Source organism: Fukomys damarensis, unplaced genomic scaffold (assembly GCF_012274545.1).
Source record: "Fukomys damarensis isolate Sample0158 unplaced genomic scaffold, DMR_v1.0_HiC HiC_scaffold_10, whole genome shotgun sequence".
Lineage (NCBI taxonomy): Eukaryota > Metazoa > Chordata > Mammalia > Rodentia > Bathyergidae > Fukomys > Fukomys damarensis.
The window spans coordinates 14,527,243-14,544,631 of record NW_022900922.1 but is presented as its reverse complement, the minus strand read 5'-3'; the positions used below and the strand labels follow the sequence as shown (position 1 = coordinate 14,544,631).

General features: G+C 47.1%; 1 protein-coding gene across 1 annotated transcript in view; it reads right to left on the bottom strand.

The window, feature by feature from the left end:
- Nucleotides 1–292: 292 nt before the first annotated feature.
- Nucleotides 293–17,389, bottom strand: part of Sipa1l2 (signal induced proliferation associated 1 like 2) — a 150,837-nt gene continuing 133,740 nt past the window's right edge. Inside the window, exons 17-22 of the mRNA XM_010621949.3 lie at nucleotides 16,578–16,797; nucleotides 11,445–11,576; nucleotides 5,451–5,504; nucleotides 4,794–4,917; nucleotides 4,207–4,288; nucleotides 293–1,512 (exon numbers count right to left, since the gene is read on the bottom strand). Of these exons, the coding sequence (XP_010620251.1) occupies nucleotides 1,366–1,512; nucleotides 4,207–4,288; nucleotides 4,794–4,917; nucleotides 5,451–5,504; nucleotides 11,445–11,576; nucleotides 16,578–16,797 (759 nt within the window). The 3' untranslated portion in view covers nucleotides 293–1,365. The remainder of the gene's footprint in view (nucleotides 1,513–4,206; nucleotides 4,289–4,793; nucleotides 4,918–5,450; nucleotides 5,505–11,444; nucleotides 11,577–16,577; nucleotides 16,798–17,389) is intronic.

Here is a 17,389-nt window from a genome sequence, read left to right as displayed (position 1 = left end):
TGGTAAATGATTTTAACCTGAGTCTTCATTTCCCTGGCTATACAATGGGGATCCTACACCCTGCCTCCCGAGGACATTGTGAGGGATTAGCAGGACAATGAGAAGCACAGAGGACACCGTCTGACACACAGCAGCTACTGATCAGAACTAGTTACTCTACTTTAAATCAGTCCGCACTCTTAAGGCAGCCAAATGGTATTTAACACAGATCAAGATCCTAAGCGATCTGAAATAAATTCACATTCACATTGCTGACAGATCATAAAAGTCTATATTCACTCGACAACACCATTGTTTATGTGGGCTTCTTTTAAACATTTATTAAAAAAGCAAAATGTATGTTCATCTCAAATATAACAGTTAAAAATGGTAAAGCAATACAAACAACTTGTTACTAGCAGCATCCAGTTGTTAGACTCTCCCACCCTGCCTCACGATGGTCCTGGGTGAGCTCTGTTGGCTCCGGGCTCGCTCCCTCCCTCCCTCCATCTTTGTAGTGCAGGTAAAACCAAATCTTATAAAATTAACAATTTAAGGTTAAATAAGCTTAAATAAGGGTGTTAAATACAAGACACTTCATGAGAGCTTCTGTACAAAGATAAACAAGTCTGGCCTTGTGCACGCGATCCTGCTGGCTCACGGCATACCTGGAGTTCCAGCAAGGAAGCAGATGGAATTCAGCAGAGCAACTATATAAAGGGAACTGGGAGTTGGGGTGACCACTGACGACTCCTGAGCCATTTACAAGGCATATGTATCTCAAAAACAAATCAAAACACTGTGAAGATTCAGGCACCATTTGTTCCTGCAAATAAATAAGTCTCTAAAGAACTGCATTTGATCTAGCATTAAACACATCAGTGCTTCCCCCAGCACAGCTTTTCCAGCTATTCACTGTGCCTCCCTTATTGCTATAATAATGTGGCTGTGGAAATAAAACTACTGTACATCCAAAAAAATAGAGCACCTTTAACATTAAAGTATATGTCTGATTATTTGTTTCCACGTTTATTTTACAATACTAAAGCCCAGCTTCGGTACATTGCTTTAGCACCTCTGCAGGTCACCTGAATCAGCAGGTGACATTTGCGCTCATCCCTGGAGCAGGCTGAGACAGGTGCTGCTCCAGCAGCGTCCTACCAACCAGGTCTACATCTGCTATCACCCAGGAGGGACAGTCCTCTTTCCACCGTGCTGCTCGGTGCCCTCCTGTCCTGCTGGGGTGACGGTATGACAAAGAATGGGACAGCAAAAACATCTACGGTGTGGACAGCACGCGGGAAGATGGTGTGCAACAAGGGAGGGGCAGCAGGTGGTCCTCAGCGGTCCCCAATAGTCCCCGAGGAGGTTCAGAGGGGTGGGGGGCTAGGACTTCTTGTCTACAGTGTTGAAGAACCACTCCGTGAACCTGCGCAGCTGGGCGGCAGCCGTCTGCGACTCCTCCTGCAGCCGCCGGTTGTCCTGCCGCAGATGTTGCACCTCCGCCTGCAGGACAGCCTTGTCCTGCTTCTCCTGCAACGAGCAGAAAGGAAAATGAGTCACTCATTCTCACTGCACTTACGGACTTTCTGAGGGGAACCTGCCTGCTCCAGAGTCCTGCCAAGGACACAGGCAGGTGGACAATCCCACAGCCCCTCAGCTCCTCCCAGGGTGCTCCTCAGGAGCACTGACAGCTGCTCTCCAGGAAGTTATTCACCAGTGCACAATGCTTTGAGCACTTATCCTTGCTTTGTACCTTGAAAGTACCTTGCTTTGAAGATACTTATCCCGTAGCTCTTGCCCCTTTCTAAAGCTGCTTTGGAAGTTTTCTCTCCTGCGTGTCTTTATGAAGTATGATTTAAAAAAAAAAGTGTGGCGAATCCTGCTGCCAAGTGTCACCTGATGGAAAGGCAGGCTCATACAGACATTATGGTGCACTCTCATCACCTTCTTCCCTGGACCTGGACCCACGGAACGTCTAGCTCTTCCTCAAAGTCAAAATACCCATGAAAGGTTTGAACTGATTCAGGACACTGAAACAGCACAACTAAAGCCTCTGAAGGAGGACTTCCAGAACTGCTTCGGAAAGTGGCAAAACAATGGGATGAGTCTGTATGCAGTGAGGGGGAGTAGTTTTGAGAGGGATTAATGGCAACGTGTCTTCTACATAATAAAATTAAAATGTGTAAAATTAAATGTGTTTTTTTAAAATCACATTTTGTACACCACCCTCACCCAGAAGGGGGAAGATAGGAGTCAGAGGCAGAGTGAAACCCCTGGCCCTGTGTGGCCTTTTCCAGAGTTCTCATCAGCATGTGGAACTGGAGGTAACTGAGCTGCCAGTGCGGTTACCATGGGACCAGCACTCAGTCCTTTCTCCATGGGCTTGATCTGCACTGCACTTCCATGGTGCAAAACTATTCAGAGTACCCGAGATCCTCAGAACAATCCCACATACAGTTCCCAACATGTAGCAGTGACACCTGGCTCTCTGCCTCTGCTCTGGCATCCTTCCTCCCATGCTCCAGTCCTGGCCCTCCCCAGGGGATGTCTGGGCAGCTCAGTCCCCGAACTTTGGCTGGAAGGTTGGGTGGCAGCCAGATGACTGCTCCTTGCTGAGATACAGATGCTCTGAGAACCTCTCTCAGGTAGTGAGATCCACCATCTTCCTCATGCCTGCATGCTTGCTGCCCAGTTCCTCTAAACCTTAACAGAAGACTCAAGAGCCTGCCTTGTCCTTCTATGCTGCAGATCTGGAATCCACTCAGTGTTGTACTGATTGATGCTCCAGCCCTCTCGACCCCCGTCCACCGTGGCAAACCTCACAACTCACACCTCAGATGCTGGAGCTCTTCCTAACACGACTTCAAGCCCCCGCCTCCTGACACACTGCCACCTCCTGTCTCTAAAAGATCATTTCCAATGTCATCTAACCCACTAGTCCTACTATTCTCTTCCACATCTGTTCCCTGCAGCAATATTATTTCTCCTTAACCACCTCTGAGTTCCTCAGTTTAACCCTACTTGCACATAGCCGATCTTCTCTCTTTCTGTCTTGGTTTCCTTTCTAAACCCTAATAATGGATGAACTCAGATCTCCTACTATTGCACACCCGCAGCTGGAACTAAGGTGACCAGCCACTCCAACTTGCCTGGGTCTGTGCTGGTTCCATTTCTTGGAAGCCCCAAATCTTGAAGGACTTTTTCATCCTAGTCACATGGGGACAGTTAGTCACCCGAGGTAGAGAACAGCACAGCATCCAGAAGATACTAGTTTAACTCAGACTATAATTCGAATTTGCCTTTAGCCTTGCTGGGCAATTCTATCAAATATACCTAACCATCTGCTCCTGACCTGAATCTCATCCTCACACCTGGCAGACTCTTTCCCCACTGTTCATGGTCAGCTTGTGACTGGAAAGAAAAAAACAAAAAGCCACAAGAAGAGATCTTTACCAATCTACCCTTCAGAAAACAGTAGGACTGTTTACTGTGAGTGTGAATGTACAAGTGCCTATGTGCGCACGCACATACTATACTTTAACTATAGAAACCACCCAGACACCCAGCCAAGGCGTTGCCCTCTTGGTGCTCTCAGTCAGGACCTAACTCCCTCACTATTCTCTTCACACTTGATTAGCTCCATCAATAGGACACCAGCTGTAATCTCTCTTCTTGCAAAAACACATCATGCTGCCAAATAGCAGTCTCCCAAGATAATTTCTATTTACTTTCCTGGGATGGCAAAGGGGCCAGTGACATGGCATACCATGCAGCGAGGGCCCACTGGGGGCAGTGGGAAGAGAATCTTACTCCCTGTGAGGACTGGTGGAGCATGGATACATCCTAGAGCAGTTCTAGGGTGAAGGCCAACTTAGCAAGTGGAGGGTATTGACTGGGACAGACCAGGATTTTCGGCAGAAGTTCAGTCTTCTGAGGCCAGCTCACCAAATGGCTGGGGCAACTGTCAACTTGGGGAACTGAACAATGCAAGCCTGTTGTCCCCGGCCTCACCCTGAGTCCTGCCCACACAGAGCTATGGCCATCAGAACCCCGTAACCCAAGATGAGAGATACCAGCTAGAGGTCAGAAGAGAGGTTAGACAGCAGGATTTTTCTTTCTATTCATTTTTTGGTTTTTGCTTAGGTCAGTTATCATCCCCGAGTCTCCTCGATTTGTAACAGTTAAAAGGGACTGATCATGCTTGAGAAAGGGTTCTGTCTTTACCTTTCGAAGGTCGGTCTGCAGTTGTCGGAGGATCAGCTCCAGCTGGTTCACTTTCCCAGTCAGTGTGGATGGAGAGCGCTCCCTAACAAACAAGGTGGAATCAGACTTGCACAGCTCAGTACTAAGGAGAACATGCAAGTGCATGATCACTCAATTCGCAGACAATCTGGAAGTGGGAAGGAATGGCACTCATGGGGACACACACGCCACGGTGTGGGAAGTCAGTCAAGGACCAGGTTCTAGGAAACCATGGCCAAGGCAGATGAGCACGGCATGGCCGCCTGGGGAAGGCGAAGGCAGGGGTGCTGCTGACAGTGCTACCACACTCATCTGGCACACACCCTGCTCTGTGTCACTGTGCCATGGAATCTCCTGCCTTGGCAGACGGCAGTGGAGTGGTTATACAACTCAGTGCTACCTCTCCAGTAGGGCAGGATGCTGAGTCAGCCCCACACAGTTCATTCTCTGATTCCGCAGGATTGGGGGAAGCTACAGTGGAATACAGTCTCCTGCCTGGCCCAGGACTACATGACTCCTTGTCACCTGTTAGCCAAGGACAGTGGGAGGAAGGGGTCCACATCACATACCCAGAAGCATCCATGAACTCTTTGCCACTGCCTGGATCTATACACATGGGCAGCTCCAGGGCCCCTTCCAAGTCCTGCCTGTGCTGCAGATCCGTCAGGGTGCAGAAGGACGCCACCCTCTGGTCTGGGGGACACGGGCATGGAAAAAAGGGTTAGTAACAGCCATGGGGGAATGTTTCTTTGTTGAGTGAAATTCAGTAGCTAAATGAAGTTTCCCCCTCCAAATCAGTTATTCCCTGTTTTAAAACAAAACAAAGAAAAAGAAACTCAGGCAAGCTGCCGACAGTAAGAAAGCATGAAGACTGGCTGTTCTGCAGGGCTGTATGGCACACGCACATCACAGCCTGGTGATTCGCTGGCAGATCTGGATTTGCCAGAGCCAATCTGCTTTCTTCGCACGACTCAAGAAATGCCAAAGCTGCCGGGGGTGGCGCGTGAACAACAGGTTTAATTGTGACGCAGCCAAGTAACAGGACAAGGGAGATGGACCTGTCCACAAGCTCCCCCAAACCCAGAGGGCATTCCTGAGACAGTACAGCCAGGACCCACATCCGCTGAGTACCCCCAGCCCTCAGCGCATGAACCATGCAAGCGTGCAGACATGGAGTGTACAGAACAGGCTATGGTATTGGGCCCAGGGCAGCCCTGGACAATCACCTAGATAGGACGCGTGGTGACAGAGCAGCCCGAGTTCTTCATCTGAGTCAAGACCTGAAATAAGATTTAGATTTTCCTATAAAAGTGAACATTTCTCTGTGCTTGAAGAGCTCAGGGGCCCTCACAGGCTCACATAAGCAATCACATGCAGCAGACCACGCACGCAGGTATACGTGTGTGCTCGTATGTGTGCGAGAGAAGACAGGATTAAGCCTCGAGAGCCAGTGTAATGTGACACCAAACAGCGTGGTGAGACTGTGTTTCCTGCTAGGCAGGGGTGCTGTGCACAACAAAAAACCCTAGCTATGTCACTGCCTACCACACACACACACACACTGTAACCAACCATAAGCATGTACTACAATTCTGGGCTGAGGTGCATGACTCAATACGGATGTTTAAGTAGGGTGGAAGTGAGAGGACTGAGCTGAGCGATCTCCCCACAGGCTCAGAGGATGGTCCGAGGGCCTAGTGACTGGAGCTGTAGCACTATGACTGCCTCAACACAATGCCTTCTCACAGCACAGGCTGTGCCGAGCCTGGCTCCAGGAATGGTGCTTCCCACACGTGAGGAGTGTAAGCCAGTCCAGGAGGAGGACAACAGTCTTCAGGGTGGGAACCTGACTGGTCCTGTTTCAACCTGATCTCTGAGCAGGGGATGGGCCAGCAGGCTGAAGAGCTCACAGGAAGGAGAAGCCTTGTCTCTACACCTTGTGAAAGTGGGTTCAGGAATCCACCCCAGGACCATCTCCTGCCCTGGTGCACACCCTGGTCTCTGGGCTCACACCTGTATGTGGATCCACCCAGAACCATCCAGTCCCTGCCTTGGTCTTTGAGATCACATCTGCATGGACTCTAAGTGGCTTGTGCCAGTACTGCAGCGGCTACTCTCACACGGTTTGATTAATGGGGAGAAACTGCACTCAGGTCCGCGTCAGGTGCTCTGCTGTTAATTCATCCTGCTCTGACTCCCTCTGGTTGCTGGATGAGCCTCTTAATGAGGCTACCTGCTTGTTTGGTTTATGGAGGGTCACGCACTTGCAGCTAATTAGAAAGGATGGTGATGTTGAGGCTGTCAGGTGCACGTGAAGGAAAGCAGGCCTTTGGGCTTCAGCACAGTTGCCCTGATGGAGGCTGGGGCCTCTATGGCAGTCATACTAAACCCACCCAGAAACCCAGCACAGGAGGGTCTCCAGCCCTCTAGCCCTCTTCCTAACACCTGCCATAGGTGAGCACATGCAGCCTTCAAGTCACTTTCTGTTAGGTTCACAAGTGGACTCTACTACAAGATGATAAGTATTCTATACATAGTCCCAAGAGACAACTGCATTGCAATTTGGTGCCGAATGGCAGGGTTTTGCATGTCATGAAACAATTTGTAACTTAATTATGAGCAGCATAGCTCTGGTCTACACAGGAGGCTCGGTAAGGAGTTCTGAGCTGCTGCAGCATCGTAACGACCCCACTCTTCGAGGGCCCCAAGTAAGGCATAATGTCAGACTTAAGAAAAAGAGAGAGAGACAGAGAGAGCGAGAAAGAGAGAGAGAGCCATGTTTTTGTTCCAGAGTGAATTTAAGTGACAATAAAGGAATGTCAAAAAGTGAATAAAGAATTAATTTTTCCCACTTTTTGAATAAATTCTATCGACTCATCCTCATGATCATTTCATTATGTTTCTTTCTTACTATGCTTGGCTGATGCTGATGGTCCAGTCTCCACACCTGGATGGAAACATCTTCCTTTGTTCTATTATCTTTCTATCTGAACTGAAACACTGTCGGTTCGTGTGACACACATCTGCCTTACTATTGGCAGCCGGTTGTTCAGACATTCCTCGGGGAGAAACAAGGTCCTCCTGGTCGGGAGGCCAGAAGCCAGAGCAGAACTGTGCCCCACCACCTGAGGGAAGCTACCTGTCCAAGCAGACATGAAACTGCTTTATGACTAAGCTAATTTTCATGACAGTTTCCAGTGGAAGCTTTTGGTTCTAACTTATTTCTATGATGAAAAGTATTCAGTAATCAAGTGACAATTGACCTGGAACCACACTATACAAACAAGACCTTAGAGTATGAATTCCATAGGGTGCCTGCCACAGACCCAGCCCAGGCACCTGATGTGTGTGTGTGCTGCCCACTTGCTCCGGTCCCTCCAATTTCTAGTTCCTTTAAAGCAGGTCTGATCAAAGAGGGACACCAGGCATGGCTTACAGAAGAAACAAACCATCCCTTTAAATAATCTTAAACCTTACTTCAATGTCATTTTCCTAATTTGGAGTGCATTTAACACTAAATAAGAGGAGACAGTCACGAGCTATTCTATACCACTGAGGGCTGGGATGGCAAGACAGCAGGCTATAAACTACTCCCACAAACCCACTGGCTGCCTGCAGCACTGAGCACAATGGGCAAGCCCACGAGGGGGGTGGGGTGGGTGGCCTGATCAGCGGTCAAGGCTGCCCAGGACGAGGGATGGAATAACAGGGCATGTGCCAGGGATCACTGAGCTGGGTACAGGGGCAGCAGGAAGCTAAGTTAGAGTTAACTGACTTCCACAAAACTGTTCTAATACAGCTTTGCTACAACCACAAACTAAAAACAAGCTAGGATTTTATGGCTACATGTAAGGAATTACAGGTTCTTGTTCTGACACCCGTGCTTACTGAGTTGCAGGAAGCTGACTCACCACAAGGAAAGAATAAAAGAAGTCGCACTGAGCTTTAGCACAAAGTACCATGGTTTAGGCCAAGGACAACGACTCTTTTAGAGCTTTCAATGGTAACAAACGGCCCACTGTGACACACGTGCCACCAGTGTGCCACCATTGGCCCGGGCTGTTGGCAGCCACTGCAAATGCAGGAAGATGATGACACAGATGAATGAATACGGCGCTGAATGTTTTGCTTGAGATAAATTACTTCATTGGCCTGAAACAATTTTAATTTACTTTTGAGATAATTTAAGTTGATTTACTATATTAAATTTGACTGCATTTTTCTTTGTGAGTCTCTATTTTCACAAATTATATTACCATTAGAAGCAACCCAGTAAGTCACATTTTGTTTTTGCTCGTATACACATAAGCACATCAAGTATCCATTTTAAAAACTTTATCAACTTCAAGCTGCAACTTTAAAAAAGTCATCACAAAAATTTATGCTCATTATTCTGTTTAAGAAATCAAGGGCATACGGAACATAAAAATATAGGCCATTTTTTGGAAAATATGTTCCTGTGGCCATCTTATTCTCACAGCAGTGCCTGGCATGTGTTAACTGCATGTGTCTTACAGACACTCACATACCAGGCACTCCAGACCCTGCACCCTAACTGCTCTGGGGAGATGTGATGGTCACTGCCTAGGGGAAAGTATGCAGATGTAGTGGAGGATAGGCCGCCTCCTGCTGGGACACAGAATCCACTCTCCAACTGCCGGTGTCATTTTACCTTTTAAGCCTATTTGCTCTTAAACACCATATGCAACAAATGCTCAAGAATATACCAGCTGCCTCTTTCTGGTATGTATTGTGAGAAGTGAGAGCTACTTTAAAAGCCTACTACTTGTTAAAGGGACTCCATTTCCCTCCCCCGCTTCACCGTTTGACCCATAAACAGGGGTCTTTTAGGTGGCTTTGCACCTGTTAACATCCATGAGGGGGAGGGAAGCCCCTGTACACACAGTGCTATGAGCTAGGAGCCAGAGAAGCCCCAAGTAATCTGGACATGTAAGTAAAAAAACCACACTGAACACACACGTAGCCTTCTCAACATAGGGCTTAACCGCGAAGTGCACCACAGAGTGCTGGTTCTTTCCCCTCTGTGATCTCAGGGCTCATGGAGGTGCCCAAAATCAGAAGAGAGGACTGTACTGCATTTAAAATTCAAAGTAGGGTTTCTAGGGAAGGTGTGGGGCTGTTGCACCACTGGAAAGATGGAAAATTTTAGTGAAGCTAGGGACTGCCCACACGTAACTAAGCCTGTGCTAAACACTGCAGTGCACGGTGCTAAATGATCCTGTTGCATTAGACAGATCAGCAATTTTACTTCAGGGGTCTGGTGTGCAAAGGGCACATCTCACCTCACCAGACACAGTCAGTGCAGAATCGAAGTATGAAATGTGACTCAGTCAGCTTTTCCAAACCGACCATCACGGCAGGGGGGAAGCTGGTGGTCTGAGCTGGCAGCATCAGCACCCAAATCACATTCTCTCCTGGACCGATGAGATGTTTCCATTTTCTCAACATCTAGGCTCTGGGGTAGAATTTGGTTATCTATTTTCTTACTTATTTTTAATAATACTGCACGGTGTTTTGCTACTTCGAGCTGCTTTATTCTTTCCAATAATTTCCTATCAGTCAATTCTCAGGGATCAGATTTCTGGTCAGAGGGTAGATCTATTTTTCTGGCCCTGGCTACATACTGTCACAGTGCTTGAACAAAAAAAATGGATCACTTTATAATCTCTATAACAACACCAGCTGTGAGTGTTCTTTATAGCTTCCCAGACTGCTGCATCATTTGTCCTATTCAAAAGGTGCGAGGTGGAATCTCATTATCATTTAAATTTACACGTATGGCTGGACCTTGTTCCATGCTTATTTACTGCACTCTTTCCTTTTGTGGAAAGCATCCATATACCTCATTTGCTTGCTGTGCAGTTGGTCAATCCCTTTCCTATTTAACCCTTAAATATATGCAATTTTCTGCTTGTAATCTTCATTCTTCCTCAAAAGGACTTATACTCTATTTAAATCATTAATTAAGCAGTTTTAATTATTACTGATTTATAATAGTTTTTTGTTGAACACTGTTCATCTATTTACCAAATGGGTGCAATTAAGTTCTTTAACGTATCTTAGATAGCCGAATTGAAATTGTACTAATCTACAAATTAATCTTTTAAAAAAGATGATCATTTTTTTCTACAAAGCTTTCTATCCATTTTTGTCCTTACTTATATGAAGTCTTTTCAGTTCCTGAAGTATTGCTTGTATTTCTCTCATTATAATTCTAATGATGGCTTCCATCTCAGAGAACACACGGTTCTATCTCTCTGATTTATGGGTATCCTTCCTGGCTGTTATGGGGAAGACTGCTGCTCCCTGGAGAGGTGGAGCCTGGCCCTGCCCCTGGCACCTGGTTGGCCCTGAGGATTGCATGGGTCCAAAGAACGAGGCAGGCATAGGGTCCTGGGCTTCCCAGGCCAGCAATGTGGCCTTTGCTCCCGACTTCCTCTGCTGCACATGCAATGCAATTATCCTACTGGGGAAGGGGTCTAGCCATGTCCTTCATCAGTTATAGTGGCCAGAGACCCCTGAAACAGAACCCTCCACTGTGAAATACCCTGAAAAACACAGCAGGAAAAGACAGAAAGTCCTACAAGTCATGATGCCAGATCCTGATTTGTACCCTAAAGCAGGCGAGGCACCAAGGAGCAGATTGAAGCAACTGTCTTCCTATGTCTACATGGTCTTTAGTCACCTGGGTGGGTGCTGGCAAAAAGTGTTCTATAGATGCAAACAGTCACTGTATTGACTGTGATAAGAAACAGCATGGTAGCAACGGTAACCCTGGGATGGCGAGACCTGCATGGGACAAGCAGAACCTGGCAGAGTCTGCACTGGCACTGAGTCTCCCAACTGCTCATCTTGTGAATTTGGCAGCTTCAACCTCCAAAGGCCCCTCTCCTCTCACTGAACCTCATGTAGAAGAAAGACAGTGCTCTGTATAACGACCACTACCTGCCAGAAGGGAGCAGAGGCAGAGAGGAGGCATGGCTGGTCAGGGCGCAATTGGTACCTGCCTAGAATTCAGGTATCAGTAGAGACTAAATGACATGGGTCTCCCGTGGGTGCTTCCCAGAGTCCAGGAATCCCCTTGTGTTCATCCTCAAGGATGAGGGAAGCAGCCAACCCACCTAACAGAGCAAACCCCCAAGGCACTTCACAGGCCTGCAGACAGCGCTCCTGGAGAAGGAGGGCTGGAGAGTCGTTACCTTCAAATGCCCGGGCGGCATCCACCAGGTGGGACCAGTCCAGGCCCATGGCCGTGTCTGGGAGGGGCATCAGGCCTGGGTCTGCACACTTGGACTTGTCTGATAAGGACCCATCGGAGAACCAGAACTCATCTAAACAGAAACAAAACAGAGCACCAGTCAGCCACATCAGGGTTATTGCCATCCCTGCACAGAGTCGGTCAGTCACAGCATGGACACTATTGTCCCTGCCAAGTCACAGCTGAACACCACTGTCCCAAGGTCAGTCACAAGGTCAACAGCATCATCACTCCCACACAGTCTCAGCTAGGTACCACTGTCCCCACACTGTGGGCACTGCCCACACCTGCTCAGTCACAGCACAGGGACCACTCGTCTTACAGTCAGCCAGTGAAGAGGCAACACTGTCTCTACTCATAGCCCGTCACAGCGTGGGTACTGCTATCTTCACACAGACTGAGTCAGTCAACCAAAGCACAATGCCACTGTCCATACAGAGTTAGTTAAAGCACAGTTACTGTCATCGCCCAGAGTCAGTCAGTTACTACATGGGCTCCGCTGTTGTCACAGAGAATCAGGTAAACTGGAGCACAGGCACTGCCATCTCCTCCCAAGGCAGCTGAGAAAACTTTTTATAAGACATCTACTACTTCCTAGGACAAAAGGACACAGTTAGCTGCAGTCACCTCACAGTTGTCCCCTTCTGGGAAGACTCTGCTGAACACTGAGTCAGACTGACTGAGGTAAACTGCAATTCCTTCAGGTGACTCTAAGGACAGCACTGCGGGGTCTGCACTGCTGCAGAAAGGTTGCAGCAATCTCTCCCTTTCCTGATGATTCAAAAGCTTTAGTGAAGAACAAAAGTGTCACAAATTCCAAACGCCTCGAATGCCAATTTATTACAAAAATGCAGTGAGATTAGCTTCATTTTTAATAATGAAAGGAAAAAAGGCATTATTTTATAGACTGCATACACAAACGGTGGTTGGGCTACTTTTTCTGACTGAACAGGATGTCACCTCAGCGTTTCATACACTACTGGATGGTTCCCTTGACAGTGAACGTAAGTCTCTCTCTAAACTCCCATCACGGTCTTTCAAGTGTTCCCATCATTAATAACTCCTGTTGTAAAGCACTCACTCTGCACCTCGGGTAAGTTCTGAAAGGACCTTGGATGTCTTCATCGCGCCTTCTCTGAGCCTGCCCCAAGTATTGGAGGCATCAGACTAATGAGATCAATCAAAACTGTGACCTGCTGGCTGCCTGAGCCTGAAACTAAGCTAAGTCAAGGACATAATTCACCAAATGCACCTGTAATTTTCATTCCTACATTCTTCTGGGAAGCTGTGGAATTCTGGCATCTTGACTGAGACACACAACATTTGTAAATTGGGCCTTGAAGGACACCAACAGTATTCTCACACTCTTGACAAATGCAGCCTCAGTGGACCTGTCCCCAAGGCAGTGAAACCAATCTAACAGGGCTATTTTTAACCTGTGTTTAGATGCAGTGACGTTCTGCCAGTGTATTCCCGGTCTCCATTTTGAGGAGGCCCAGGAGGGGAATACTTTGTCAATCTCTCCACCTTTGAAATAACACGGGGTCAACTTTTTCTAACACGGGGTCAACTTTTTCCTACAAGGGATATGCTAGGTCCTTGCCAAAGGTAAAGGAGGAGTTGGGTGGCACAGACCTCAGCATCTGTGGGTCTCTCCTTCTTTAAGGACTTCTCTGGACAGGAGGGAGGTCCAGGCCAGCCCATAGCCATGCTGAGGAGAGACTGGGTGGACTAGCTCTCAGACTCCTTCTTTAACCACAGGTTTAAGGTCCACTCTCAGTGAGGTACAGAAGCCGAGACCTTCAGGGGAAAACCACCTCCTTTTGTCTCTCTGGTATACTATTCATTGCTTTGCTCAAAGCAATATTTCTTCACCAAGCACAAATTCTGCAGCTAGGAGAAAATTACTCTTGCTGCCAACTTCCATGGGCTACCACTCATGCCTTGTGATGTCACAGCACAGTACCTGTGCCATTTTCAGGGTGTGTGGTTCTACAGAGAAACTGGTTCTTTCTAATCCAGCTCCCCCAAATCCGGAGTTTCCTCAGAAGCACACAATGGCTCTTCTGGCCAATTCATAGAAGAAAATACCTATTTGGCTGGATCATACGCTGGCTTGAGCCTGAGGCCATCTAGGTAAATGGGGACCCAGTCTGAGGGTATGTTTGGGGCTCTCCCACAGGGAGATACCAGGTAAAAATTATGCTGCTCAGAGCCTTCCTGACTAGAAACCTGGGCCAGTGCCACCTGTACGACTTTGTTCTTGTGTCAAGTAAGGTGACACACTCCAGTGAGCAGCAAATAAGAACTAACGTCGCTTTATACCTGGAAAACTTCCTGGAGCTTGAGGTGGGGTGGGGGATCAGAGAGCAGGTGGAGTAAGAGGACACTTCCCCAAAGCATCTCTGAGCTACACAGGGGCAGATATCCGTCTGCTTAGCCTGGAGAGGACAACACTGCATCTTTGCCCCCTCACTGCCACATTTGGGCCTCTGAGGAGGCTCAGGGTCCCTGAAGATAGCTGGCATTTGGGGCTTGCTATGTGGTAACCTGCTCTGCAGCCCTGATCCTGTGGCTCATTGTCTACCCTAACGCTGAAATAACAGCCACCATCTTTATTGAATCTGACTTTACTGAGAAGCCTTCCTGACAGCATTTTTGGTGGTCAGATAAGCAGAAGTTTCACAGTTACTCTCCAGAAGCCAGCAGACAGCTGTTACAGGCAAGATCAACAGCATGAAGACTGAGATGGAGGTTCCTTGTCAAACACTACCTGCACAGTTATTTGAAACTGTGCCATGCTAAAAGGCTTGACAGGACCAACCTCCACTCTTGAGTTTTCATGTGAAGTGATGCTTACATCTCCGAGAAACTAAGAGCAGCAAACGCTTCTCACTGCCTGCTGCTCAGCATCTCAGAATGCTGACCTACTCTCAAGGGCTCTGCTTTCATACAGAGGATGGTGGGGTGACTCAAAACCATGCAGCAGACAGAAAAGCAAGTCACAAGGGTGCTGTGCCTGTTAGGGGATGGGGTCCAGGAACCAATGTCTCTATGTGGCCAGAAGTTTGAAGGGGAACAAATATCAATAAAAGTTACTCAAAGCTCCTTATTTACATTTAGTTAGTGTTCACATCAAAGCTACGACATTTTCCAAGTAGTTTCTAAAGGATGTGGCCTGGAGGAGACACTGCTAAACAGGAAGGTTGTCAGAGAGCAAAAAATAGCCAAGCTCCTAACTGCTGCTGTACAAGAAACATGAAGTCAAGACAGGTAAGGCAAATTAACTAGGAAAGCGAATGTGTCTTATCTTTTTCCTAAATGCCTCTTTTATACTTTGAACAAGCTAAAAAGGAAAGACCTTCAGTACATAACAAACTATGGTATCTCCAGACAATGGAATATTACTCAGCATTAAAAGGAAATGAGCTACCAAACCATGAAGACACAGAGGAACCTTAAATGCTTACTGCTAGTGAAAGAGGCCATGTGTAAAGCGCTATGTTCTGATTATATAACATTACTGAAAAAGCAAAACTGTAGGGATAGTACTAAGATCAGCGAGTGCTAAAGTCTGGGGTGGGGGGACGACATGAGGGATCCAGAGGGGTTTCTGGGCAGCAACCCTATGCTGCGTGATTCCGTAGTGCTGGAGACAAGTCCTTGCTCATTTGCCCAAACCCGTGGAACGCACTACACCCAGAACAAAGCCTACTGTGTGCTTTGGCTGATGGTGATGTCGATGCAGGCCCAGGTATCACCGGTGAGAGCTGTGGACAATGGGAAGCCTCTGGCTGTGGGGTGGGAGGGAGGACTGTGAACACGGCACATGGCGGTACTTCCGGATCAGCTTTGCTGTGGACCTAAAACTGCTCTAAAAAGTACTGTTTATCTTTTAAAAAGTAAAGCTAAGAAAAAAACAGTATCTTTCACAGGAGGCAGAGTGGGATTAAGAGCGCACGGAGAGGTTCACCACGTGGCGCCCACTCCACAGTAAGTGCTGCAAATGAGCAACAACATGGGCATGGGACAGAAAGCCAGTGGTTTTGAAAACGCTTCCAAGAGGAACCTGCTGAAGTCTCCTGTTTACAGAAGGAGACGGTCCCTGGAGAAGTGTGGGGGAATTAGAATGTAGCTGTCTGACCATGCTGTGTTGTGTTTTAAAGGTGTCTTCAGTTTAGGTGAATGGACCCTGTGTAACAGGCAGGGTATTAGGTTACTTACAGAAACAGGAGAGGAGCTGCACCAGACAAGTGTCATTTCCAATCATGTTAAACATTAGTAGAACTTTTATTTCATTCAGCCTTCGACCTCTACATACATTATGGAAGTTAAAGTTCACTCTAATGATGTCCATGGTGAAATTTAAAAACCTGACAATATAAAATTCTTTAAAAAAAACTCCTATCCTTTTCTGTAAACTAAAAATTAACTACAAAAAAGAAAATAAATATTTTTTTAAAAAAGGACCCTAAAAACCAACACATTACTGAAAGAACTGACACCATGTAAAAATCACCATTTTTAGAATCTGAAGGAAGATCCACAGACTGACCTATGCCCAGTGCTCTGGTGTCGGAGCATATAAGGGCACAGGTGACATACATTAGGTCATAGAGCAGCTTCACCCGCATTCCCGATACCCACCTGGCACCTTCCCTATCACCAAGGCTGAGCTTTAAAGAGAGCCAGAAGGATAGGAAATTCTAGCTTCCTTCTTTATTGTCTACTGCCCACCAGGAAACCACGTCCTGGGCCTCAGTTTCCCTTTCTAAAGACCAAGCCTTATATACTTTTGTCCTTTAAAATAAAATAGCTGAGATGAAACAGAAGTCCCTGCTTAACTTGGTGAAATGTCTAATGTAGGTTTTTCAACTCCCTTCCAATTGTGTAATCAACCTTCACATAATGTCCATTCTGGGGCTTTTATATTTGAAAACTACTTCTAGAAAAAGAAAACACACGGCTACATGATACCGATGTTTAAAACACAAACCAACCCCACACAGCACTGGGGACACTACCAGAAGAGCCTGTCAGCTCGCCGGAGCTGCGGGACATGGCCCTCACTTACTTCGCAGGCTGCCCATGCTGGGGGCAGGGTGGGTCCTCGGAGGCAGCGTGCTGTGGTAGGGTGGGGTGGTGCTGAACAGGATGTCGTTGGGCAGCGCTTGGTCAAGGATGGAGCTGCGGGAGCTGCCGTAGGAGGAGCCCCTTCGGGTGCTGCACACGCTCTCATCAGAGAGGGTGCGGTAGAGTGACCTCCTCGGAGACAGGTTCCCGTAGAAAGAAAACTAGAGTTAAACAAGATGGGGTGGGGGAGACGTTAAAAACCTGAAGGCACGGAGGACACCTCATTTAAGCTACGGGGACAGCGTCTCAAGAGTGTCTGTGGGAGAGCTGAGCCAGGTGCCTTGGCCGGCACGGCAAATACATCATTTCTCCAGCACACACACGTATTGGATTTTAATGTGCTCCTCCTCTTTTGACATTCTGTGAAATATTATCATGAATTAGATGTGCACAGCTTTATTAATTCTGAAATGTTAAATGGAACTTCCATAACCTTATAGAGGTGTGCGCTCCTGGAAATATATAAAGTTGCCATTTCATGCAATACTTATTCAAAATCCCACAGTGCTAGCTTGATTTTAATTGAAAAGGACTACATTTTAATATCAGGCAATTTCTGTATGAATCAACTACATGTGCAGTCTAACCTAATCTAAATAACAAAAGTAATTTTTGAATACTTAAGCTTTCTAAGTAACATGAACATACTCAGGAAAAATGATTTTAGTCCAGTAAAAAGCAACTGTCCATTTAAAAGTATTACTTACAAATGTCTGCACTACAATTGCTAGAAACTGAGTTACAGTAATGGGT